The 26,867-nt window shown below is 35.7% G+C and overlaps 1 protein-coding gene across 3 annotated transcripts in view; it reads right to left on the bottom strand.

Moving 5' to 3' along the window:
* NAALADL2 (N-acetylated alpha-linked acidic dipeptidase like 2) overlaps window positions 1-26,867 on the bottom strand; it is a 1,599,429-nt gene that overhangs the window by 742,432 nt on the left and 830,130 nt on the right. The window contains exon 1 of one of the 3 annotated variants that reach the window (XM_081570966.1): window positions 8,565-8,672. The exons of the other annotated variants lie outside the window; for them this stretch is intronic. Within the exon in view, the coding sequence (XP_081427092.1) occupies window positions 8,565-8,605 (41 nt within the window). The 5' untranslated portion in view covers window positions 8,606-8,672. Of the gene's footprint in view, window positions 1-8,564; window positions 8,673-26,867 lie in introns of those variants that run through there. 3 annotated transcript variants of the gene reach the window in all.

Raw genomic sequence — 26,867 nt, 5'->3', positions numbered from 1 at the left:
CCAAAATTAATATTTTCACACATACTATTACATCTGCTACTTAAAGCATGTCTCCATTTTACATAAAGGAAACCAAGTCTCAAAAAGAGTAAATAATTTGACAAGGGCACATAACTAATAAGAGACAGAGCTGGAATCTACTCAGGGCTGCTGGCATTTAATCCAATTTTTCTGCTACACATGCATAAACATGCATCCCTGACATTTTGCAAATGGAAAATACCAAGTTCACAAAAGTCAGGTGACTTAAAAAACATCAAAAATCTACGTAGATTTTCAGCCCAGTGATATATGCATGACATCCAAAAAATCTCTTGACCTATTTGAGTCACATTTTGTTTGAAAAGTAAAAAATATAAACCAGGTGATTCCCAAGCTCTCTTTCAGTTCTAAGAGGTTTAGGTTTTTTAATTCTACATTGGCTATAACTAAAATCGTAAACTGATTAATACCATCAGGAACAATTCCAAATTATCTTGGATAATGTTAAATATCACTGATATGTTGATAAGAGTATTATTTCACTAAACTAACAACAACAACAACAAAAAAAAACAACAACACTGACTTGGGGAATGTATATTAGATAGGAGCAAATAGAAATGGTGCCAAGAAGAGCTAATATAAACATTAGCCACAATTCAGAAAAAAAATACACAAGTAGAGACTTGTGTCATAATTAAAATACATGTAGTGATTTTTTGGGCTTGGAACAATAATTAATAATTCTTTTCTTATATCTTTGATGACTAATACACTTAAAACTCAGGAGGCAAATTAGTGAACATTCTACACTTATTATGAAACAAATTTTAGCTGCAAATCTCCTAGGAAGTGATGACAAAATACATTAAATAAACCTATATTAAGTTATTCAAATGTGACAAGATAAAAATCAACCTTCTGTTCAACTGATATAACAAAATGAATCTATGAATGAAATGATAGAGCATATAATTTCATTCAGAGCACAGATATCATATTTTTTTAAAAATCAACTCCCCCCACCCGAATCTTGAAAACATAAGACTCTAAGTTTAACTTTCTGATAGTAGGGCTCTACCACTATTTTGGAAACTATTATATTTATTTATAAACACAATGTATATTCCTTCTGAGGCTTTTTTTCTTAGAAATACATCTTGCCACAAAAAGTGCATCCCCTTTTCAACACTAAATTGTGTAAATTGGTAAATTTAGCATATCATATTTCTGTCTTTTTAAAAGTTCTAACGGTATAACATTTGCCCCATTTGATTCATATTAAATAGTGATTAATGTTTCATTAAATATTTTTTACTTAATGGTAAATTGGTAAATTGTGATGCATTAACAATATTTGTTTTTACCTATATTGTGCCTAAGACAATACAATGTGAAAAAGCTAAATGAGATTTATTAACAAATAAATAAGCCAATTCTATAACTGATATTTTCAGTCCATTATTAATGTGCATTTTTAAATTATTTTATTTTGGTGGAAATGTCCTTATTTGGGAGGCTGCTGATGACACAACATCTCAATGTTGCTGCTGGAGAGGAAGCTTTCATCAGAGTGCTCTGACTTCTATCCTTCCCTTAGTAATAGATAAAAACTACCTTACTTCAAGCAGATTCTAATACGTGGGGATCAAAATAGCCTTATGTTTTCCATTTACTTCTTCAACAAATCAATAAGAATACACTGTTACATAAAAGGTTTAACTTTAGACAGCATCTCCTCAAAGTAAAGCTTACTGTAAAGTAAAATCTAAACACACAGACCATAGCTACATTTTGGGTCTCATCCAGAACTTACTGCTTAGTGAAGCATTTCTTACTCCTTCACTGGCATTAGAACTCTCTTTTCTCTGCACCCAGAGAGACTTCATCCATTACACGTATATGGTTTGATTCAGGGCATGCCCTCTGGGGTTATTATTGTAGAGATGAATCCCTGGCATCATCTTTGACAATTGTCCCTGTATTCTTTCAAAAATTCCCCAATCACAGCATCCCGATGGCCAGAATGTCTTAGGTCACCACTCATACATTTACTGATTGAATTCTGAGCTGCAATGAATTCATGATGACTTCCATAGAGCAAAAGACTCCTATCATTCCCTAATTACTTGATTATATTCACTGATTGTTGCTTCAACTACATGAACATTCCTAGAACTGCTATAAAATTTGCATTTTAATTTCATGCTTAATATTTTCCCTTCATTTCTTTGTGGTAGATCCATAATCAGTTGCATTATTGCAATCAGGTATTACAGGTAAAAATTGCCTATGAGACTACAAAATGAATGACAGAGTTCATAAGTGAGCAACAACATGTATTACAGAATAAAGAGAATTTTTGATCCAGGGAGAATTAATCCTTGCTGACCTAGAATTGGAGTTCAGTTTAATGCATTAACCCACAGTAGGTAAGAAGAACATAGAATACTGTATACTCAGATCACAGGCAAAATAAATGTTAACTACTCAAAATATTTAAAAGACAAATGGAGAAGCAATGAGTTAGTCCTGCAAGTGACCATCTGCAATTAAAGCGCTTACACTTCACACTAATAATGTAATGTTTATTTATTTATCTACTCCTCATGGGCAAGAACTATGTTCACTCATCTCAATAGTCTCAATTCACCTTAGGTCCCAGAACAGTACTTGGTACCTAATTTGGAAGGCAATCAATGTTTCCTGAGTGGCTACTTATCCTACTGATCATATCATTCTCATATGTCCTCACGCGACAGTCATACTAGGATAACTCACAGTTGGCTGAAAAAAATGAAAACAGTTTAGTTTTTTCTTAAATTCAATTAGAATAAAAGTTTAATCTTTAGAGAATTAAGGTATTTTAAACATATATAATACCATAATGATTTATTCAAATTTTATTCTACAATGTTCTGGACCTGATCAAAGATTTGTGGGAGAAAAATGAAAAAGTTTAAAAAATAGATCCAAATCTAAAGAGTAAAATCTTTGCTAGAAAACATCATAAAATTCAAAGCAACATAAAAATGTAAATGCTCACGTCAGAGGTCAGGGGCGGCGGCAGAGAGGAGCAACCCCACGTCCAAGGAGCGGTGGCTGTGTGCCCACAGGAGTGGGCTAAGAGGAGCTACTCCACGTTCAAGGTCAGGAGGGGTGGCCGTGAGGAGATACCCCACGTCCAAGGTAAGGAGCAGTGGCTGCGCTTTGCTGGAGCAGCCGTGAAGAGATACCCCATGTCCAAGCTAAGAGAAACCCAAGTAAGATGGTAGGGGTTGACAGAGGGCACCAGAGGGCAGACACACTGAAACCATAATCACAGAAAACTAGCCAAAAACTGATCACATGGACCACAGCCTTGTCTAACTCAATGAAACTAAGCTATGCCGTGTGGGGCCACTCAAGATGGACAGGTCATGGTGGAGAGGTCTGACAGAATGTGGTCCACTGGAGAAGGCCATGGCGAACCACTTCAGAATTCTTGCCTTGAGAATCCCATGAACAGTATGAAAAGGCAAAATGATAGGATCTGAAAGAGGAACTCCCCAGGTCGGTAGGTGCCCAAAATGCTACTGGAGATCAGTGGAGAAATAACTCCAGAAAGAACAAAGGGATAGAGCCAAAGCAAAAACAATACCCAGCTGTGGATGTGACTGGTGATAGGAGCAAGATCCGATACTGTAAAGAGCAATATTGCATAGAAATGTGGAATGTTAGGTCCATGATCAAGGCAAATTGGAAGTGGTCAAACAGGAGATAGCAAGAGTGAACGTCAACATTCTAGGAATTAGCGAATTAAGATAGACTGGAATGGGTGAATTTAACTCAGATGACTGTTATATCTACTACTGTGGGCAGGAATCCCTTAGAAGAAATGGAGTAGCCATCATGGTCAACAAAAGAGTCCAAAATGCAGTACTTAGATGCAATCTCAAAAACGACAGAATGATCTCTGTTCGTTTCCAAGGCAAACCATTCAATATCATGGTAACCCAAGCCTATGCCCCACCAGTAACGCTGAAGAAGCTGCAGTTGAACGGTTCTATGAAGACCTACAAAACCTTTTAGAATTAACACCCAAAAAAGATGTCCTTTTCATTATAGGGGACTGGAATGTAAAAGTAGGAAGTTAAGAAACACCTGGAGTAACAGGCAAATATGGCCTTGGAGTACAGAATGAAGCAGGGCAAAAGCTAATAGAGTTTTGCCAAGAGAATGCACTGGTCATAGCAAACGCCCTCTTCCAACAACACAGGAGAAGACTCTACACATGGACATCACCAGATGGTCAGCACCATAATCAGACTGATTATATTCTCTGCAGTCAAAGATGGAAAGCTCTATACCATCAGCAAAAACAAGACCGGGAGCTGACTGTGGCTCAGATCACGAACTCCTTATTGCCAAATTCAGACTGAAATTGAAGAAAGTGGAGAAAACCACTAGACCATTCGGGTATGATCTAAATCAAATTCCTTATGATTATAGAGTGGAAGTGAGAAATAGATTTAAGGGACTAGATCTGATAGACAGAGTACCTGATGAACTATGGATAGAGGTTCATGACATTGTACAGGAGACAGGGATCAAGACCATCCCCATGGAAAAGAAATGCAGAAAAGCTAAATGGCTGTATCAGGAGGACTTACAAATAGCTGGGAAAAGAAGAGAAGCAAAAAGCAAAGGAGAAAAGGAAAGATATTCCCACCCGAATGCAGCGTTCCAAAGAATAGCAAGGAGAGACAAGAAAGCCTTCCTCAGCAATCAATGCAAAGGAACAGAGGAAAACAACAAAATGGGAAAGACTAGAGATCTCTTCAAGAAAATTAGAGATACCAAAGGAATATTTCATGCAAAGATAGGCTTGATAAAGGACAGAAATGGTATGGACCTAACAGAAGCAGAAGATATTAAGAAGAGATGGCAAGAATACACTGAAGAACTGTACAAAAAAGATCTTCGTGACCCAGATAATCACAATGGTGCGAAAACTCACCTAGAGCTAGACATCCTGGAATGTGAAGTCAGGTGGGCCTTAGAAAGCATCACTATGAACAAAGCTAGTGGAGGTGATGGAATTCCAGTTGAGCTATTTCAAATCCTGAAAGATGATGCTGCCAAGGTGCGGCACGCAATATGCCAGCAAATTTGGAAAACTCAGCAGTGGCCACAGGACTGGAAAAGGTCAGTTTTCATTCGAATCCCAAAGAAAGGTAATGCCAAAGAATGCTCAGACTACCACACAATTGCACTCATCTCACATGCTAGTAAAGTAATGCTCAAAATTCTCCAAGCCAGGCTTCAGCAATACGTGAACCGTGAACATCCAGATGTTCAAGCTGGTTTTAGAAAAGGCAGAGGAACCAGAGATCAAATTGCCAACATCCATTGGATCATCGAAAAAGCAAGAGAGTTCCAGAAAAACATCTATTTCTGCTTTATTGGCTATGCCAAAGTCTTTGATTGTGTGGATCACAATAAACTGTGGAAAATTCTTCAAGAGATGGGAATACCAAACCACCTGACCTGCCTCTTGAGAAACCTGTATGCAGGTCAGGAAGAAACAGTTTGAACTGGACATGGAACAACAGACTGGTTCCAAATAGGAAAAGGAGTATGTCAAGGCTGTATATTGTCACCCTGCTTATTTAACTTATATGCAGGGTACATCATGAGAAACGCTGGGCTGGAAGAAGCACAAGCTGGAATCAAGATTGCTGGGAGAAATATCAATAACCTCAGATATGCAGATGACACCACCCTTATGGCAGAAAACGAAGGGGAACTAAAAAAGCCTCTTGATGAAAGTAAAAGAAGAGAGTGAAAAAGTTGGCTTAAAGCTCAGCATTCAGAAAACTAAGATCATGAAGTCTGGTTCCATCACTTCACAGGAAATACATGGAGAAACAGTGCAAATAGTGTCAGATTTTATTTTTGGGGGCTCCAAAATCACTGCAGATGGTGATTGCAGCCATGAAATTAAAAAATGCTTATTCCTTGGATGGAAAGTTATGACCAACCTAGATAGCATATTAAAAAGCAGGGACATTACTTTGCCAACAAATGTCCGTCTACTCAAGGCTATGGTTTTTCCAGTGGTCATGTATGGATGTTAGAGTTGGACGGTGAAGAAAGCTGAGTGCTGAAGAATTGATGCTTTTGAACTGTGGTGTTGGAGAAGACTCTTGAGAGTTCCTTGGGCTGCAAGGAGATCCAACTAGTCCATCCTAAAGGAGATCGGTCCTGGATGTTCATTGGAATGACTGATGTTGAAGCTGAAACTCCAATACTTTGGCCACCTCATGTGAAGAGTTGACTCATTGGAAAAGACCCTGATGTTGGGAAGGATTGGGGGCAGGAGGAGAAGGGGATGACAGAGGACGACATGGCTGTATGGCATCACCAACTCAATGGACATGTGTTTGAGTAGACTTCGGGAGTTGGTGATGGACAGGGAGGCCTGGCGTGCTGTGATTCTTGGGGTCGCAAAAATTCAGACATGACTGAGTGACTGAATTGAACTGAAAGTCCTTAAACAAAGATAGGCAATAATAAACTTGAATCTTCACACCATTGTATCAGTGATTCCGTTATAGCACTTGCTACTGTTATTAAATTTCCTATACCCGTGTAAATTCCAATCTGTGCTCATTTCATTAGGACAACAATTACCAGAGACACAATTGATGTTTAAAATTGTTTATGGAGTGAATAAATGAATGAACTTATGCACACACGAATGAACAGCTATCAGTGAAATGTAGAAAGACATCTCCTAGATGAAAGGTAATTCAGTCATTAAAGCCTTCCAACTACAGCAGTTAGGGTGACACCAGAAATACCAGCTCTTAGATGCTACCAATCAGTGTGAATTTAAACTTTATGTATTATAAAATGAAAAGCCATAAAATAATAGACTAACCAGTTGTTAAGATGATATTTGTTTTATTATTGTATTGTTTTTGCTTTCCCTACATAGGGGAATTTTCTCTTACTGTTCTTCTATTGCAGAAGGGCTCTGACTCCAAGGAAAAAGGCAGTCAGGACAGTCAGGACAGTAATTAAAAATTACTTTGAAATTGCTTGTGCTGGTAGAGAGATGGAATGATTACCAGCTTTTCAGAAATAAATAGTTCAAGGACTTTGACTTTGAGGTAACCAAAGAGTCCACATATTTGGCCAGAAAGCATTCTGTACTTGATTCTAAAACTTCAAGGCAATAAAGGAAAAGCAAGTTACATGTAATAAAGACTTGAATACTTTACATATTAATTTCTTTATTTCTGTGACTTTTTTAAAATAATGGTTCATCAATATTTCATAATCTCTTGGTTGTTTATGAAAAGAGTTTAACAAAGGGGGCACCTGGATGTTTTTTATTTTTAAATTATCCAAGTAATGATCATTTTTAAGTCAAAGGAAAAGCAAGAGACAATTAGAAGGAAAAGGTAGGGACATCTGACAAAGGTCTTGCACTTAGTTCTAGATTGGTGTCTGGAAGCATTGGGGTACAATGAGAAGCTCAAGGTTGCATCTGGAATGCCACACCAGGAAGAAAACATTCTCAGAATATAGAGTGGTCATATGCAAGATTATTGAATTATGAAGACTGACACTACAATTAATTTTCATCATTTTAGTTCTCTAAGTTCATCTTTTCAACATTAACAATATGTCAGACATCACTCAAATGGACAAATATTTAAATTCATGTCTTACTAAGTTCTGTCATTCAATATTGCAGGCTGACTCCTCCAGTTGATTAATAATTGGGTTGAAAGAAGTCCTGAGATAAGTTACTAGGCGTGAAAACTAGATGACTTCTAAAATTTGATACTGAAATCTCATCCAATAAGTATTACATAGAATAAAGTTTTAAAATAAAAAGAATACACTTTTCAAGGCATAATTGTTAAGAAAATAGTAAAATAAAGAAAATAATAAATAATTGGAAAGTTACAAGGGCTTATTTTGGGCTCTATATTTGTAATTGACATACTGCCCCACATTATTTGACTAAATATTTTACATACAAGAAAGGCTTAAAAGAATCATATAATAGCTTAAGAAAACTGACATTTCCTTTTGCATGATCACGCTCCAGCCTCCCCAAAGAAAACTACCTTGAGTTTGATTTAGTCCCATACATGAATTTATGTTGTCAAACATATATAATACATATTTTAATACATGTAATACTGCTTTAATATAATAAAACATTATATATCACACTGCATGAATCCTTATACATAGTTTTTTCTTTCAATCTTATATTGGTAAGATTCATTCATGCTAATACCAAAACATTTACTTCATACATTTTCACTGTTGCTCTATGAATACACTACAATTTATTTACATAGAAAGGGATATCTACATTTCCTTTTTTTCCCATTATAAACTACACCATTAAGAACATTCTTGCACACATCTCTTTGTCCTTGTGTGGACAAATCTCTCTAGAGTGTACAACTAGGAATAGATTGCTAGATTTAGATTATGTGTATCTTCAGATTTTGTTGGAGAAGGCAATGGCACCCCACTCCAGTAGATAACATCAAGTGGGTGTCCCAATTTACCGGAATGAATAAGAGTTTCTGTGGCCTCCCCAGGACTCCATTTAGTAGGTCTTCAATGTATTTCAGTTGTTCTATAGGTTCTCATTTTCTGCATCAGAATCTTTCCCATGGTGACACATGACCAGTAATAAGAATGCTTCAAAAACGGAACATCACTCCCCAGAATCCAGAAAAAACAAAGAATTTTCCTATCCCTCAGCCTTAAAATGCTCATAAACAAAAGGAACAAGTGCCCCAAACAGCAATCAAAATATACAGTGATCATACTGTAGTTAAAATGATAGCAATAGCTTTTATTTACTCTGAGGAAATTATTTGCCAAGCAAAGTAGCAGGTACCTAACTGTGCATTATCTTATCACATCCTTAGAACAGGGCTAGCAATGCAGTTGTTGTTATCTTTGTTTTATGTAAGAAATAAATTCAGAAGCTGAATCATAAGTTCAGTTACTCGCCCAAGACAATAAAACTAGTAAATGACAATCAGCATTTAACAGAATTAGTCATGTTCCAAATCCTATTTTCTCTATTCTACCCTGCAGTAGGCTTCAAGTTAGAACTCAAAGCATTCATTCTCTACAACAGTCTATAAAGCACCACAAAGACCAAGGAGCTATAATTAACTTCACTTAAAATTTAAGGACCTATACATGCACATGGGATTCTGCAATTGTCTGTTGTTGCTCTATTTTGGTGGTAAAATTTCACTATTCCTCAGAAGGAGATAAGGGATGATTAAATAAAATAACTTCATTCAAATGAACTTAGTCAATTGTACTAAAATGTCATAATATTGCTAAAAGATACAGCAGAAAGTAAACAGTTAAAATGAATTTGGGTCACTATCTGTGGATTTAACTTATCTATAACATCCCTCTTCCACATTTTCTTAATGACTTAGATGCTCAATCAGCACCTTCAGTTCAGTTCAGTTCAGTCGCTCAGTCGTGTCCGACTCTTTGTGACCCCATGAATTGCAGCACGCCACGCCTCTCTGTCCATCACCACCTCCCGGAATCCACCCAAACCCATGTCCACCGAGTCGGTTATGCCATCAAACCATCTAATCCTCTGTCATCCCCTTCTCCTTCCACCCCCAATCCTACCCAGCATTAGGGTCTTTTCCAATGAGTCAACTCTTCCCATGAGGTGGCCAAAGTATTGGAGTTTCAGCTTCAACATCAGACCTTCCAATGAACACCCAGGATTGATCTCTTTTAGGATGGATTGATTGGATCTCCTTGCAGTCCAAGGGACTCTCAAGAGTCTTCTCCAACACCACAGTTCAAAAGCATCAATTCTGCGGCGCTCAGCTTTCTTCACCGTCCAACTATCACATTCATACATGACCACTGGAAAAACCATAGCCTTGACTAGACGGACATTTGTTGGCAAAGTAATGTCTCTGCTTTTAAATATGCTATCTAGGTTGGCCATAACCTTCCTTCCAAGGAGTAAGCGTCTTTTAATTTCATGGCTGCAATCATCATCAGCAGTGATTTTGGAGCACCAAAAGAGCCCCAAAAAATAAAGTCTGACACTGTTTCCACTGTTTCCCCATCTATTTCCCATGAAGTGATGGGACCAGATGCCATGATCTTAGTTGTCTGAACGTTGAGCTTTAAGCCAACTTTTTCACTCTCCTCTTTCACTTTCATCAAGAGGCTCTTTAGTACTTCTTTACTTTCTGCCATAAGATAATCACGATGGTGTGATCACTCACCTAGAGCCAGACATCCTGGAATGTGAAGTCAAGTGGGCCTTAGAAAGCATCACTACGAACAAAGCTAGTGGAGGAGATGGAATTCCAGTTGAGCTATTTCAAATCCTCAAAGGTGATGCTGTGAAAGTGCTGCACTCGATATGCCAGCAAATTTGGAAAACTCAGCAGTGGCCACAGGACTGGAAGAGGTCAGTCTTCGTTCCAATCCCAAAGAAAGGCAATGCCAAAGAATGCTCGAACTACCGCACAATTGCACTCATCTCACATGCTAGTAAAATAATGCTCAAAATTCTCCAAGCCAGGCTTCAGCAATACGTGAACCGTGAACTTCCAGATGTGCAAGCTGGTTTTAGAAAAGGCAGAGGAACCAGAGATCAAATTGCCAATATCTGCTGGATCATCGAAAAAGCAAGAGAGTTCCAGAAAAACATCTATTTCTGCTTTATTGACTATGCTGAAGCATTTGACTGTGTGGATCCCAATAAACTGTGGAAAATTCTGAAAGAGATGGGAATACCAGACCATCTGAGCTGTCTCTTGAGAAACCTGTATGCAGGTCAGGAAGCAACAGTTAGAACTGGACATGGAACAACAGACTGGTTCCAAATAGGAAAAGGAGTACATCAAGGCTGTATTTTGTCACCATGCTTATTTAACTTCTCTGCAGAGTACATCATGAGAAACGCTGGGCTGGAAGAAACACAAGCTGGAATCAGCACCTTAAGCCTTGCTTAATGTTAAAGGGAAAAGGAATTCTGAGCATCTAAAGCAGACTGAATCTCACAGAATTAAAATCATTCCCATTTAAACTATATTCTGACTATATTCAGTCATATATATGATATTTAAGAAATAGGGTACCCAGGCAAATAGGGTTAAAGGAACTTCCTAAGAACAAGTAGAGACTGGCAACAATCAGCACAGGACACTTTGCCTTCTTAGGAATGGTAAGAGCAGAACACTGGGACAGACAAGATATGAGATCAACAGAGCTTAAAGGCATAAATCTGAAGAGCTTGAAAAAGGATAGAAAACATATATTTTCATTTTGAGGATGGGAAAAAGATGTCCACTTGATGACCAAAGATAGCATTTTCAAACACAGCTTCTTTCAATATATATATATATATATGTAAGTATTGGGAATATGCTGGGCCTCATTCAGTTCAGTTGCTCAGTCGTGTCTGACTTTTTGCAACCACATGGACTGAAGCACATCAGGCTTCCCTGTCCATCACCAACTCCCAGAGCTTACTTAAACTCATGTCCATTGAGTTGGTGATGCCATCCAACCATCTCATCCTCTGTTGTCCCCTTCTCCTCCAGCCATCAATCTTTCCCAGCATGGTGAACTATGGTGTTGGAGAAGACTCTTGAAAGTCCCTTGGATTTCAAGGAGATCCAACCAGTCCATCCTAAAGGAGATCAGTCCGGGGTGTTCATTGGAAGGACTGATCCTGAAGCTGAAACTCCAATACTTTGGCCACCTGATGTGAAGAGCTGACTCATTTGAAAAGACCCTGATGCAGGGAAAGATTGAGGGCAGGAGGAGAAGGGGACAAAGAGGATGAGATGTCTGGGTGGCATCATCGACTCAATGGACATGGGTTTGGGTGGACTCCGGGAGTTGGTGATGGACAGGGAGGCCTGGCGTGCTGCGGTTCATGGGGTCGCAAAGAGTCAGACACGACTGAGCAACTGAACTGAACTGAACATCTATAATGAAAAGGCCTCATACTCTTTTTACAAGGTAAGAAATAACAGGACTCCAAACTTTATCAAAGTAAAAAACCTGGGAAATAGAAAATTCAAGTAGTGTGAAATGAGCTGTTTTCAAATATAAAAAGTTTCTTTTTCCTTTTTCTTTTCTTTTTAAAAAAAAAATTATTATTATTGCTATTATTTCCTATGCCATATGAGAAACCTAGGATCAGTGGATCTACCTTACACAGAGCCATATCTTGGTCCAGTGCCATACCCTGCAACTGCCCACTAATATGATAATAGACAAAGGTCTTAAAGAACATAGTTGTTTCCAAATTTCACAGGAGGTGTGAAAGAGCAGGAATTTTCACTTTGTCGGGGACTTCATTTACAGGCATCTATATAACATGGTGTTTCATAGAGCTTTAGAGTTCAAGGACCTGAGCTCTGATTTTCAGTTCATTCTCTTACTGTCTATTTGACTTTGGGCAAACTGTTTAGCCTCTTTACATCTCACATTTCTTATCTTTAAAATGAAATGAAGATTAAAAAGATAAAAAGCATCTACCTAAGAGACTCATTATAAGGATTAAAGGATTTATAGAAGTGCCAGCCACCTAATACATTCTAGACAATAATATTGTTAATTTTTCTTTTATAATTCATAAATGATGATGGTAACTGGAAAAAATGGCATAAGTCCTCTTTCTCATTTCCTGAATTAATAGTATAAATTTAAATTTTCTATCTCCTTCCTACTTATTGCCAATAAAATAGTAACAGATATGCTGCCTGTGAACTGACCTTTAGGAAGTTACCCAGAAGGAGTACCTTTAATGTGATATATTAGGAGGTGGGGGCTTAGAGAAATAACTAGTCTTAGATAAGGTTATAAATGTGAAGTCCCATGATGGAATCAGTGTTCTTACAAGAAAAGGAAGAGATACCAAAACTTCATCTCTCTGCCATGTGAAGGTACAGCCAGAAGGCAGCTGTTTGCAAGTCAGGAAGGGGACTCACCAAGAACTGAATCTGCCACAACCTTGATCTTTCCCACCTTCAGAACAGTGAGAATAAATGTCATTTGTTTAAGCCACCTAGTCTGTGATATTTTGTTATACAGTCCAAACTGACAAAGATACATACTCAGAGAATAACAATTTACCAAAATTCAATTATTTAATTCAATGTATTCTAATATACTCAGCACATGTTAACTACAGGCTGAATATTTTCATTTTGTTGGTTATAACTACCTTTTCCAAGTTCCCCCATCAGGAAATAAACACCTTATGGCCTGCTAAATGAACCTCAAAAAGCTGATCTGAACAATCAACATAACTGCAGAAACTGAAACATGCTTAAAATCTGAGTTAATGCTGTCAGTGAAGGTGCTTGAATGCAAACAAAAATCTATACACACCCATACCGTGTCACCCTTCTGACTGGTAGAAATGGTTTTTTCAAGGCTCAGCCTAATCTAAAATATGTTGTTTGAAATTCTGAACCAGTATAAAGTCATGCCAAAGTAGCTGATAAAGTAGCCTAAATTCAACAAAGTAAACTATGATAAATATAAAAATGTAATTGCTATCCTTTAAAATGCCAACAATTCAGTCAAAATACTTGGAACTTAGTTATCTCTGGGAATAACACATATCTGGATAAACATACAAATAGCTATAAAGTTTTACAAGTATCTAAAGGTTTCCAGACAACCAGGAGCACTTCATAGATATTCATGTTACAAAAGAAGGAAATATGCAAGCATTTTAAATTTCTAAGGACCAATGAACTATTTTAGGCTACTTGTTCTTTCATGAGGACCCCTTTAATGTGAGATGCTGAGTAAATAGTATTTAATAATGATCTTGGTTTTGATAAAGAGAGCTCTGGTAGTCATCATACCCCATCCCTCACTGTAAGCATACATGCCTCTGTGTGTCTGTGTGTCTGTGTGTGTGTGTGTAGGGAGGTAGAGTAGGAGAAGGAGGGAGGGAGTTTTTAATCTATCTATATTTAACAGAAGTCAGAAGTTACCCCAACTCACTAGGTATCATTTACTTAGTTATTAACTTAACATTTATTTACGGTCTGTCTTATTCCTGACACTGAGCTAATTGCTGGAATTATTAAGACAAATAAGAGTTCACACTTTGTAAAAGGGAAAAAATTTACAAATTAACCATTTAAACTACAAGTTGGTCAATCCATAAATGAGAGTATATTTTATGAGTTACAAGTCAGAAATGGAAAATAACTTCTTGTGTACCAGAGAAGTCACCCTAGAAAAAAAAGTAATACTAAAAATAACTCAATAACTAAAAGTAACTCTTAAAGAGTGAACTTGTCCAGCACATCAGAGAAGTTAGTCATTTTGAGACAAGGAAATGGTGTGGTGAACATTAGTGAACAGTGCCTATGAAAATAAAGAGTTATATATTTTTAATAATTAACCAAGTAGCATTTGAAAGTAGTGATTTATCTCACAATAGGAAACCTCCTATAGAAATATTGATATTTCAATAGATATTCTGATAGATACGTATCCAAATCTAAATCTTCTGACATAATATAGGATTAACTAGTCTCACTTAGAGTTATTTAAAATGGAAGCCAATAAAAGATTATTTTAAAAATTTAGTGTTTTCCACAGAATTGGTTCTGTTATGGCTTAAGGATTTAAGGCAGTGATTCTCAAAGTAGACCCCTGGGCCAACAGCACTACTGGATGGAACTTTTAGGAATGAATCTGATGCTACGGAGATGCAGACCAGCACTCTGTTCTAAGAAGCCTTCTAGATCATTCTGATGTCAACTTTGAGAATCACTGATGTAAAGCATTGCTCACTTCAGCATTAACATGTTCATTTTCTGTATGTATTGCTTCATTAACTTGAGAGAAGAAAAACTCAACTCTGAAATAGCCTAACTTGACAAGTTCTACTTTGAATCAATCTCAGTTTTGTTCCACATAAATACATAATCGAACATGTTAGTTTATCTAAGATTATTTAACAGTAACTAAAGATAACAAGGACCAAAGTGTATATTTGGGACAAATGAAAGAAGTATTTCTAGAAGTATGTGTATAAATATTTTTCCCATTAAAACATACATGTATATTAGATAATGTTATTTCAATTAAAATAATTATAACAACTTACAATGATATAGTCCCCTGGAGGAGAGCATGGCAACCCACTCCCCATGGACAGAGGAGCCTGGTAGGATACAGTCCATGGAGTTGCAAAGAGTCAGACATGACTGAGTGACTAAACATGCACACAGCACAATGATACAGAGCTTAACTTGTGTCAAACAATGTTCCAGAATATTTTACATAGATTGACTTCCCTAACAACTATATTATCCCAAGCAACTGAGTCACTGTACATTAAATGACTTGACTGGGGAGCAATGTTTTGAATCTGAGCAGTGAGAGCTGGGCAGTGAATACACATGGTTACAGACTCCATGGTCTAATCACCTCGTTACGCTGCAAACAGTGCAAGAGGTATTTTTTAAAATAAACTGAGAGTCTAATAGCTGAGGATACCTTAGAGCATTTGTAAATGATGTTATTGATTACAGGGTATTTTGTGAGTACCTAGAATATACACACACACACACTTTGTCAACTCTGCCACTTGTATTACCTTGGGAAAAATCAACTCACTTCGTTCAGCTTCAGTCTCCTCTTGTGATAAATGAAGACAGAGTTCTAAGCATTAATTAAATGCTTTAAATTTTAAATTAGTAGTTTAAATTATTTAGAACATGATCAAGATAGCCTCTATCACTCTTTTGTTGCTATTGGAAATAAAAAAGTCAAAGCACATCATATAGCAAATGTTCCTTCTATATTTTGTATTTTATGGCCTGTACCAAAAATTTTTACATTTATTTTAATTATTCCTTCCTTTAAAGTTTTTTATAAATTGATTTAAATCACCTACCACTATTTTTCCCGTCTTTCTTTAATTAGTTCTTAAATTAAACTACAAGAGTGATAGAAGTAGGGCCAAAAAAGGCTTGCTTACTCTGAAGACCCTTTCCATCAGTAGGTTTGAAATCAAATCCTCTCTATATGCAGTTTGGAATTAAAATTTTCTCTATTAATAGTTTTGAAATGTCTTACTATTAGGTTAGAGGATAAGGACAAAGAGACCACCAGCAACAGTGAAATTCTCGTGAAAACAGAGCTTAAACAGCTATTTTATGGGTTGTAGATACAGAGATCAAACACAAAGTTGTGGTGATGGGGGTATATGAGGAAAGATAAAGTGATGGATTCTATTTTCTTGGGCTTCAAAATCATTGCAGATGGTGACTGCACCCATGAAATTTAAATACGCTTGCTCCTTGGAAGAAAAGGTCCATCTAGTCAAAGTTATGTTTTTTTCCAGTAGTCATGTATGGGTGTGAGAGTTGGACCATAAAGAAAGCTGATCACCAAAGAACTGATGCTTTTGAATTGTGGTGCTGGAGAACACTCTTGAGAGTCCCTTGGATGGCAAGGAGATCAAATCAGTCAATCCTAAAGGAAATCAATCCTAAATATTCATTGGGAGGACTGATGCTGAAGCTGAAACTCCAATACTTTGGCCATCTGATGGCAAAAAACTGACTCACTGGAAAAGACCCTGATGCTGGGAAAGATTGAAGGCAGGAGGAGAAGGCAGGGGTGGGTGGTGGGCAACAGAGGATGAGATGGTTGGATGGCATCACCAACTCGATGGACATGAGTTTGAGCAAGCTCTGGGAATTGGTGATGGACAGGGAAGCCTGGTGTGCTCCAGACCATGGGGTTGGAAAGAGTTAGACATGACTGAGGGACTGACCAGAACTGATAATGGAGGTGGTTGGAAAACAGAAAGGAAGTATACAAAAACAAACAATGGAAGATAGGACAGAAAAAGAAGAGTGACTTAGATAAGATACTAGTTCTGGGGCATGAGGGAAGAGTCCAGGGAAATGGCTCATTTCTATAGGAGAACATCCAAAAGAAGGAGAGAGATATCCAGGAATGAACTTTATCTACATTGTAATTATACTTTGGCTGGCTTTTCTTTTCTACAGGTCATCTTCCTAATTATGACTAATTGTTGTATTAGGTTCCTATTACTGCTGTAGCAAGTCATCACAAGCTTAGTAGTTTAAAATGACATAGCTTTATTATCTTACAGTTCTGAAGGTTAAAGTCCAAAATTGGTTTTACTGGGCTGAAACCAAAGTCAAGGTGCTGATAGGGTTGTGTTTCTTCTGGTGTCTTTATGAGAAAAATAAATTTCCTTGACTCTTCTAGCTTCTAGAAGCTATTACATTCTTTGGCTCATGACTGCTTAACCCATTTTCAAAGTCAGCAGTGTATCATCTTCAAATTAATTCAGTCATTCATATTCTCTCCCTCTCTCTCTGCTGCTGCTGTTTCCATCATCACATTTACTTCTCTGACTCATTGCCTTCTTCCATCTAAGAACCTGAGATTCTGTTGGGTCCAACCAACTCATCCAGTGTAATCTCCTCATCTTTAAATCCTTAACTACATCCACAACTTCCCACTTTTCATGTCAGATAACCTACTCAAAGATTACAGGGATTAGTATGGGGCCATCTTTGGCACTGGGCGGGGGGGGGGGGGGGCAGTGGGCATTATTTGTTTACTAGAATTAAGTTCCAGTATCTTCTCTGACAATGCTTGATTTAAGTGCAAAGCTACCAAAGGTCTAGGGTCTTAAATATGTCATCTTGTAAGACTGCTCCAAGATTCATAGAACTATTTGTCAAGCTTATGCAAAGCATTTCTCTTCTTTTCAGTAAATCCACATGTTGCTATTTTAACATCATAACTGATATAATAACAAATAATTATGCATTTGTCTGACAAGAAATGATTCATTAAAATGCACAAAAATCTAAGCTTTTTTAAAAGTGTTTTCCAAGTATCAGGAAAGAAAGAGTTACTTTCTATGGCCACAGAAGATATATTTATAATTATTTTACCCGTGAAGAATAAAAATCATTCAGTATGAAATGTGCAGATTCAAATAAACTAGTTCTTGATGGAAATGGGCTATATAAAAATTGTCTTTTATACCATCAAAATACAATGTTGTCTTTTCAAAACAATTTACAGATGAATAGCATTTCATAATGTATACTTGCTAGCACATAAATAAACTGCCTGAATACAAAAGGATGGCAAGCATAGATACAATTTGAAGATATGTGTTACAAATAAAGCAGATACTTTATGATTCATTGCTACATCTAATTTTGTGTGTATATGTTTCTCTTCCCAGTATGACATCTGAATATTAAGATGATAATTTTTGTATGTTTGGAACCTAATGTTAGATCCACTGGTACAAATTGAGTGAGTATATGAAAGGAATGTATCACTGGCTAAAAATGAGATTATTAAACTAGTGAAAGTGAATGAGAAAAACAAAGTTCGGCTCAATTATTTCCTATCACTTGGTTAATTGTTGAAACAGCAATAAAGCAGTAGGTACTCTGAATAAACACTAAACAAATGTTAAGAATCCACACACATGTACTTACAGTACTATGTGATGCCAAGAATATAAAATTACATGAAACTAACAGACAGAAGGAGATAATAATAGATGATTAAGATGTTGTAAACTCATTTAAAGAATAGAGCAGTTAAAATGTCAAGTAATACAGGACACTGTTAAGAAACATAAGCAAATAGAAAGAAGCAAATCATTTAGAAAATTGTTATCTTCAAAAGTTGGAAGAGTAGAATGGAGTGGTGAGTAGACTGGATGAGACAATGAGAAAGCTGATTGTGTATTCAATATATATATTCATTTGTCAATGACCTGAAATTTAAGTTTGAGAACTACAAAAAAAAAAAGAAAAAAACTTCTATTTGAAAAAACATAGCTTAAAATAAAAAGCAAAATGATGTAGACAATTTTTCTCTTCCAGACACTAAATCCTACCAAAGTACTAAATAAGCATGTTCTTTTCTAGAAGAAAAGGTAATTATTTTAGTTCTTCACATTTATATGACAGTGTGCCCTATTTACTAATTAATCAAAAGCCAAGAGTTTTCTTGGAATTTGTACAAATGTCATAAAACTGATTTCTGTAATATCTGGTTATGAACCTTGCAACAATAAAACAGAAAGCAGAAAAGTAAAAAAAAAAATAGAAATGTACTTTTAAAATATAGAGTTAAGTACTGCTTTTAAGATCACTGGGCTTCCCTGATATCTCAGTTGGTAAAGAATCTGCCTGCAATGCAGGAGACACCGGTTCAATTCCTGGGTCGGGAAGATCCACTGGAGAAGGGATAGACTACCCACTCCAATATTTTTTGGGCTTTCCTTGTGGCTCAGCTAGTAAAGAATTTGCCAATAATGCAGGAGATCTGGGTTTGATTCCTGGGTTGGGAAGATCCTCTGGAGAAGGGAAAGGCTGCCCACTCCAATATTCTGGCCTGGAGAAATCCAAGGACTGTATAATCCATGGGGTCCCAAAGAGTTGGACACAGCTGAGAGCTTTTACTTCACTTTAAGATTATTATCACTGAGTTTTCAACTGCTAATTGCCACAGTATGTATCTTCCCAATATTGTGCAAGAGTGTTAATGGGCAAAATTTGAACAATGGAGTTAGATCTCCATTTTGGTTTCTATCTGCAAAATTTTCAAATATATATATATACATATATACATTATATATATATATATATATATGTTCAATCTCTGTTGATATATTAACTGAATTTTATGTATAGTCTTTAATTTTTATAATTTTTATCATAGTTAAAAATACCTGTCATTTATATAAGTCCAGTAAGTGTCTAATTGAGCCTAAAAATATGTTATCATTGGCATGCTTATTACTCTCATCTTTGCTCTATTTTAGTAAGTACAAGAAAATTGATTTTTATTACTTATGTCAGTGATATACTTTTTCCATTTTCATGTTCTTATATAAAATATTGAGGGTGGTATAAAAATGCAATTATATATTCATATAATTGCACAAATATTGCTTTTTAAATAAGATGAAAATGCTGCAAAAATATAATTATCATCTATCAAGATGTGTTAACATGTGGTAGCCAAAATATTTTGTTTTGATGGTAATGCATATGGTAAATTAACCATGGTAATGGGTACTAACACTGGCTGAAAGATGAGGTGACCTATTAAACACTGGTTAGCTTGTAGTAAGAAATATTTTTAAAACATTTGCTACATGGATTAGTTAATAATTTGAAGCTCAAATAAATTAGTATATGAAAATGTGCCTGTATTTTATAGTATTTTTTTGTGTAATATATGTTTGTGGGATTACTGGTATTTTACTGCATTTCATAATCTTTCTAAAATTCATGTTCTAAATAGTGTTTCAAAGATACTCAAGATTACAAAAACATTAATTTCCCTTAGAAAATCAGAAGTATATGTGACTGGAAGGCCAGTGGCACAAAAACTAAAGTGAGGAATTATCCCCAAAACATGTTATTAATAACATCTGTTATTAAGGTATAACTATCATTTTTCTTCGATGGGTCAAAAAGAAAATTTAAATCCACAGACTAAAGTTTCAGAAGTCCAATTCAATACATCTGCTGATACTATAATATATCCTGCATGCTGCTATATACAAAACTATGATGAGAACATTGAAAACATTGGATGCAATTTTCATTGATCAAGGTGTTTGCAGCTAGGAAGCTTGAATGCACTAAAGAAGAAAAATACTAAATAGAACAACAGGGAACACAAAAATAAACCAGTGTTGTTTGTGGGTTTTAGTCACTCAGTTGTGTCCAACTTTGTGACCCTATGGACTGTAGCCCACCAGGATCCTCTGTCCATGTGAATCTCCAGGAAAGAATATTGGAGGGGGTTGCCATTTCCTTACCCAGGGGATCCTTCCAACTCAGGAATCGAACCCAGATCTCCTGCATTGCAAGCAGATTCTTTACCATCTGAGCCAAACTATTTATATTTGTAGTTAATGTAGGAGATGAGTAAACAGTCCAGAAAGTCAGAAAACCAAATATAATATAGTGAATAAGCAAAGGTTAAGACTTAAGATAAAGTCACTCTAGTTTCTCTCAAACTATTTGAAAAATCTCACTGATATATTTTTAAAAGATGCCAGGGTGAAATGGCTCTATTTGATACAGTACCAAAAAACTGGACTTGGTTTCTTTTGCTGAAAAATTCCTAATTAGCACCACATAGTAGTTACCAAAGAATATGATCAGTATTTCTGTTAGGATGCTAATCGGAGATGTCCTTCCCCCACAAACAAATCATCATTGGGCAATTTTAGTAGTATTTCACAACAACTTGACGTAAAATGTAGATGCTATCTCTGACTCAGAGCATTCACTACAGTGGAGATTATGGATTTTTTATATTTTGTCATGTTTAAATGATAAATTTCATGTCTCTACTTACTCAAGGCCCAAATGTTGAACTTTCATATTTCATTTAGCATATAACATCTTGAAATATAATAATTTTCCACAAAATATATCTGGGTCATAAAAATTCTTATGTGTAGAATCATTGTGTTTTTTCTTTTGGTACATGAAGTAAAAAATTTTTTTTCTCTTAAGCAGATACAAAATCTGTTTAAAAGTTATTACCCAAAGAGAAACAGAGTATATATAAATTGCACTAAAAGATACACCTGCACTCTTCCCTTAAATTATAAAATTCCTTGAGCTGTGAAGTAACTTTTTTCACACAATTCATCATCTAAAACAGTGCCAAACATGTAACTTGTTCTCAATAAATTGGTAAAAAAAAAATAGTGGATTGTCTCTAAAGATCTCATGGAACTTGTTTTAAAAACACCTTTAAAGAAGAAATTTAACTACAAAAAATAATCCCTAAACTAAAATGGTTTTTCATTTCATCTTACATGATTTACCAGCTGGTAGCTCAGCTAGTAGAATCCATCTGCGATGCAGGATACCCCAGCTCAATTTCTGAGTTGGGAAGATCTCCTGGAGAAGGCATAGGCTATCCACTCCAGTATTCTTGAGCTTCCCTGGTGGCTCAGCTCGTAAAGAATCTTCCTGCAATGAGGGAGACCTGGGTTCTATTCCTGGGTTAGAATGTCCCCTGAAGAAGGGAACAGGCTACCTACTCCAGAATATTGCCTGGAGAATTCCAAAGGGGTTGCAAAGACATGACTGAGCGACTTTCACTCTTTATGATTTATATATGACTATGACAGTAATATCCACTCTTAGTAAACTATATATGGACTAGGAGGAAAACAGAACAATAAGCGATATTTTGATAGATCATCAAGATCAAAGTCCAACGTTTTCAGAAGAAAGGAACTCTACTATTCCAGCTGGCAACACAGTAGCAAGAGCCATGGGTTTTCAATACATGTTTCATAGATAAATTAATGATCAAATGAGCAAATATGTAATTTTCATTTCCCCAATATGAGATACTGGTACTCTAGCATTTCTAAATATAGATTTTAAGATGATTAAAGCACAATGTACTATATACACAACTGTATTTAAAAGGCAATGGAAAACTATTCCAGTAGCTGTGTGTGACTCTAAAAGGAGAATCATGGTGACTTGCTTAGTTACTCAATACTATGTACTGTAGTCTCAAATGGTCAGTTCTTTTGGTTTCAGTATGCACTGCTTCTCTATGACATGTTTTTGACATAATAAGGCAGTGTAATAGAAAAACAGAATAAAAGTCCCTAACTTAATTATAATTCTGAGGTATTGTAAGAATTTTAAATATTTGAAAAGGTAAAAGTATTATAACATTTAAGAGAAAAAATAAACTATTCTGACTGTATATTGCATTTTACCTAATGATAATTGTTCTATTTTACACTTACATATTCATTATAGAAACAGAGAAAACAAGGGAAAATATAGTAAAAAGCATAAAATTATCTGTATTAGAACTGATGGTAGCCACAGTAGCATTTTGTTTTATTTCCATCTAGTCTCTCATATGCCGTATATTTTTCCCTGGTTGAATCATCCTGAATATAAAAATGTAATATTTTTATAGCCTTATACTATATTCTAAATATGCACCAATGAATATATACCTAAAAAAATTTATATATATATATATTTATTTAGCTATGCCAGGTCTTAGTTGCAGCATGTGAGTGTTAGTTCCCTGACCAGGGATGGAACCTGAGTCCTCTGCATTGGTTGCTTGGTATCTTAGCCACTGAACTACTAGGGAAGTCTCTGAACATACATTTTAATGGCAATATCACATTAAGGTATATAACTGTTACATAATTTAATCATTCCCCCATTGTGGCCTCTTAGTTTTTATTTCCAATTTATCTATATTGTAAATATTACAATGAATATGTCTATATATGGATTTCCATATGAATATTCAATAACTTTCTCAGAATTTATAGAACAGTAGTAGTTATGAAGTCACCAACTATAAATTATTTACTATTAAAGTGACAAATAAGAAATGATAAATGCAGCTATCATCTCTTTCCCAAGCAAATATATATACATATATACACACACATATATGTATGTTTTATCATAATTTATTTTATCATTAAAGATTTTAACAGAAAATCCTCTTGCAAATCAGCAATTTATTTTCATGTATTGATTCATAAATATAGAAAATTAACAATAAAATTGTATAATTTTGCATTTTTTTATCCTATGATTCTTCTCTTTTTTAAAGAGAAAAGGAGAAATAATAGTGTGGGAATTAGAAATTAATTTCAATAATTTATATAACTGTGCCTATTAGTCACATAATAAATACAAAAATAGAGTATGAAATCTATGCAGAGTTAAAAATTGTCAAAGTAGGTTTATCGGAATATTTCTATTAAGTGAAACCCAACCAGATTGTAAAAAGTTGAACATAGGGAATAAAATGTGTAGAACTCACTTATATCAAGGAAACATTTTAAAATATTCTCAACCAGAGAATTGGAAATGATGTTAGATAGTGTAAACAACCACCTGAAACTGCAGGCTCTATCAGTAAGTTAACAAATATGTGTCTCCAGATGTCTATTCCTATACAACATGTAACAAATCACTGGAATAGTCCCATCCAACAAAAGAGCTATCATCAAAGTCTGGTTGAATCTATTTAATGATATACTCTGGCATATTTCCAAACTGGCAGTACAGAACATGACAAAGGATACATCATGGACGGAATGCAGAAAGCAATAAAAAAAATAAAAAAGAAAATACCCTGTACTTAGAATACTTACAAAATTAAAATATCACATTAAACCAAAAGCAAAAAATTTACAACCATGCTTCTGGAGTCTTACAAAATCATTAGGCATGATGCTATGATCAACAATAGCAATATCATTTATATATGTCAAGAGAGTATGTGTATAATATCTTAACTCATCTTACAACCACCTTCTCATGTATGTACAATTACACTCATCTCACATGCTAGTAAAGTAATGCTTAAAATTTTCCAAGCCAGGCTTCAACAGTACATGAACCATGAACTTCCAGATGTTCAAGCTGGATTTAGAAAAGCCAGAGGAACCAGAGATCAAATTGCCATCATCTGTTGGATCATCGACAGGGCAAGAGAGTTCCAGAAAAAACATCTACTTCTGCTTTATTGACTAGGCCAAAGACATTGACTGTGTGGATCAACACAAACTGTGGAAAATTCTTAAAGAGATGGGAATATCAGACCACCTGACCTGCCTTCTAAGAAATCTATATGCAGGTCAGGAAGCAACAGTTAGAACTGGACATGGAACAAAAGTCTGGTTCAAATAGGAAAAGGAGTACGTCAAGGCTGTAATATTGTCACCATGCTAATTTAACTTATATGCAGAGTACATCATGAGAAACACTGGACTGGATGAAGCACTAGCTGGAATCAAGATTGCTGGGAGAAATATCAAGAACCTCAGATATGCAGATGACACCACCCTTATGGCAGAAAGCGAAGAAGAACTAAAGAGCTTCTTGATGAAAGTGAAAGAGGAGAGTGAAAAAGTTGGCTTAAAGCTCAACATTCAGAAAACTAAGATTATGGCATCTAGTCCCATCACTTGATGGCAAATAGATGGGGAAACAGTGACAGACTTTATTTTCTTGGGCTCCAAAATGACTTCAGAGAGTGACTGTAGCCATCAAATTAAAAGATGCTTACTCCTTGGAAGAAAAGTTATTATCAACCTAGATGGCATATTAAAAAGCAGAGATATTACTTTGCCAACAAAGGTCCATCTAGTCAAGGCTATGTTTTTTCCAGTGGTCATGTATGGATGTGAGAGTTGGACTATAAAGAAAGCTGAGCACTGAAGAATTGATCCTTTTGAACTGTGTTGTTGGAGAAGACTCTTGAGACTCCCTTGAACTACAAGGAGATCCAACCAATCCATCCTAAAAGAAATCAGTCCTGAATATTCATTGGAAGGACTGATGCTGAAGCTGAAACTCCAATACTTTGGCCACCTGATGCGAAAAACTGACTCATTGGAAAAGACCCTGATGCTGGGAAAGATTGAAGGTGGGAGGAGAAGTGGACGACAGAGGATGAGATGGTTGGATGGCATCACTGACTCAACGGACATGAGTTTGAGTAAACTCCAGAGTTTTTGATGGCCAGGGAAGCCTGGTGTGCTGAAGTCCATGGGGTCTCAGAGTCAGACACGACTGAGCAATTGAACTGACATCTATGGATTTCCAGGGCAGTTCCATATGGAAAACTGAAATTTTCAGAAGCTAAATTACGTGGCCATGGTGACTGCTAGTAAGTAGCAGAACCAGAACTGATGTCTAGCTGTCCTAACTCAAGAAATAACTCTTATAATTTCCAAAAAAAAGGAAAATGCAGGTTTAAGTACTTTAAAAGCAATGCGTAAATCAGTGGCAAAAATCAACGAGAAGCTTATATCTGAAAAAATGATGCAGATAAAGCATGTCCTTCAAGTTTATGTAAAAACAGACGTTTATTTTTAAGGTTATGTGGTTCTAAAAGTAGTATTTACTAGCAGGTCCAATTAATAATTAAGATCAGCCAAAATGCCATCTCAACTCTTAAATGGGGTTTAATGGGGTTGGTTTTCATACTAACAAATTTAAGTGGCAGGATTAATCTGGTTAACTCATACTTTTAAAAAACTCAGAGAGCTACAGAAAAATCCTGTGCTTTCCTCTAATAATTTGTTTTTCATGAGTAACCCAAAACTCTCAATATTATATTAGAACAACAATAAAATTCCAGTGAATAAATATTTAATAACAAAATACCAAAGAATATCCATCAGTCTGGCATCCATAGCATATATTCTTATTTAATTAATAAGTAATACAAACTATCTACAAGGTCATGTTGTAGAGAAGAAGTCTACTAGACCTTAATCCATTTTTTAGAACTCCATTTCTTTTTATCTTTAATTTTTGAATGAGGGTTTCACATTTTAATTCCTCACTGTGCCTTGAAGATCACATAGCTGGTCTTGAACTCTACTCATGCATAAGAAACTTAAATGAAAATGGTGATTTTAGAGGATGTGACTTCAGATAAAATAAGAATGGTAAGAAAGGGCCAAGACATTCAGTGCTTAGAAAGCTACCTAAAATTTTTGTATTTTATTATGAAAGTATCAATAAATCACTGAAGGCATATGTTTAGCAGGGGAGTAACATGATAATATTTGCATTTAGAATATTCCCTCTAGCAGCATCATGGCAGAGGCTCACCATCTCTTTTATAAATAAAGTTTTATTAGAACACAACCATATCCATTTATATATCACCTGTGTCCTCTTTCACACTACAATGGCAGAGTTGAGAAGTTGCAACAGACAGACTATTTGGCTGACACAACCTAAAAT

The sequence above is a fragment of the Giraffa tippelskirchi genome, chromosome 2 (assembly GCF_054371585.1).
Source record: "Giraffa tippelskirchi isolate mGirTip1 chromosome 2, T2T-mGirTip1v1.2.pri, whole genome shotgun sequence".
NCBI classification, from domain to species: Eukaryota; Metazoa; Chordata; class Mammalia; order Artiodactyla; family Giraffidae; genus Giraffa; species Giraffa tippelskirchi.
This window is presented reverse-complemented; position numbering and strand designations above follow the sequence as displayed.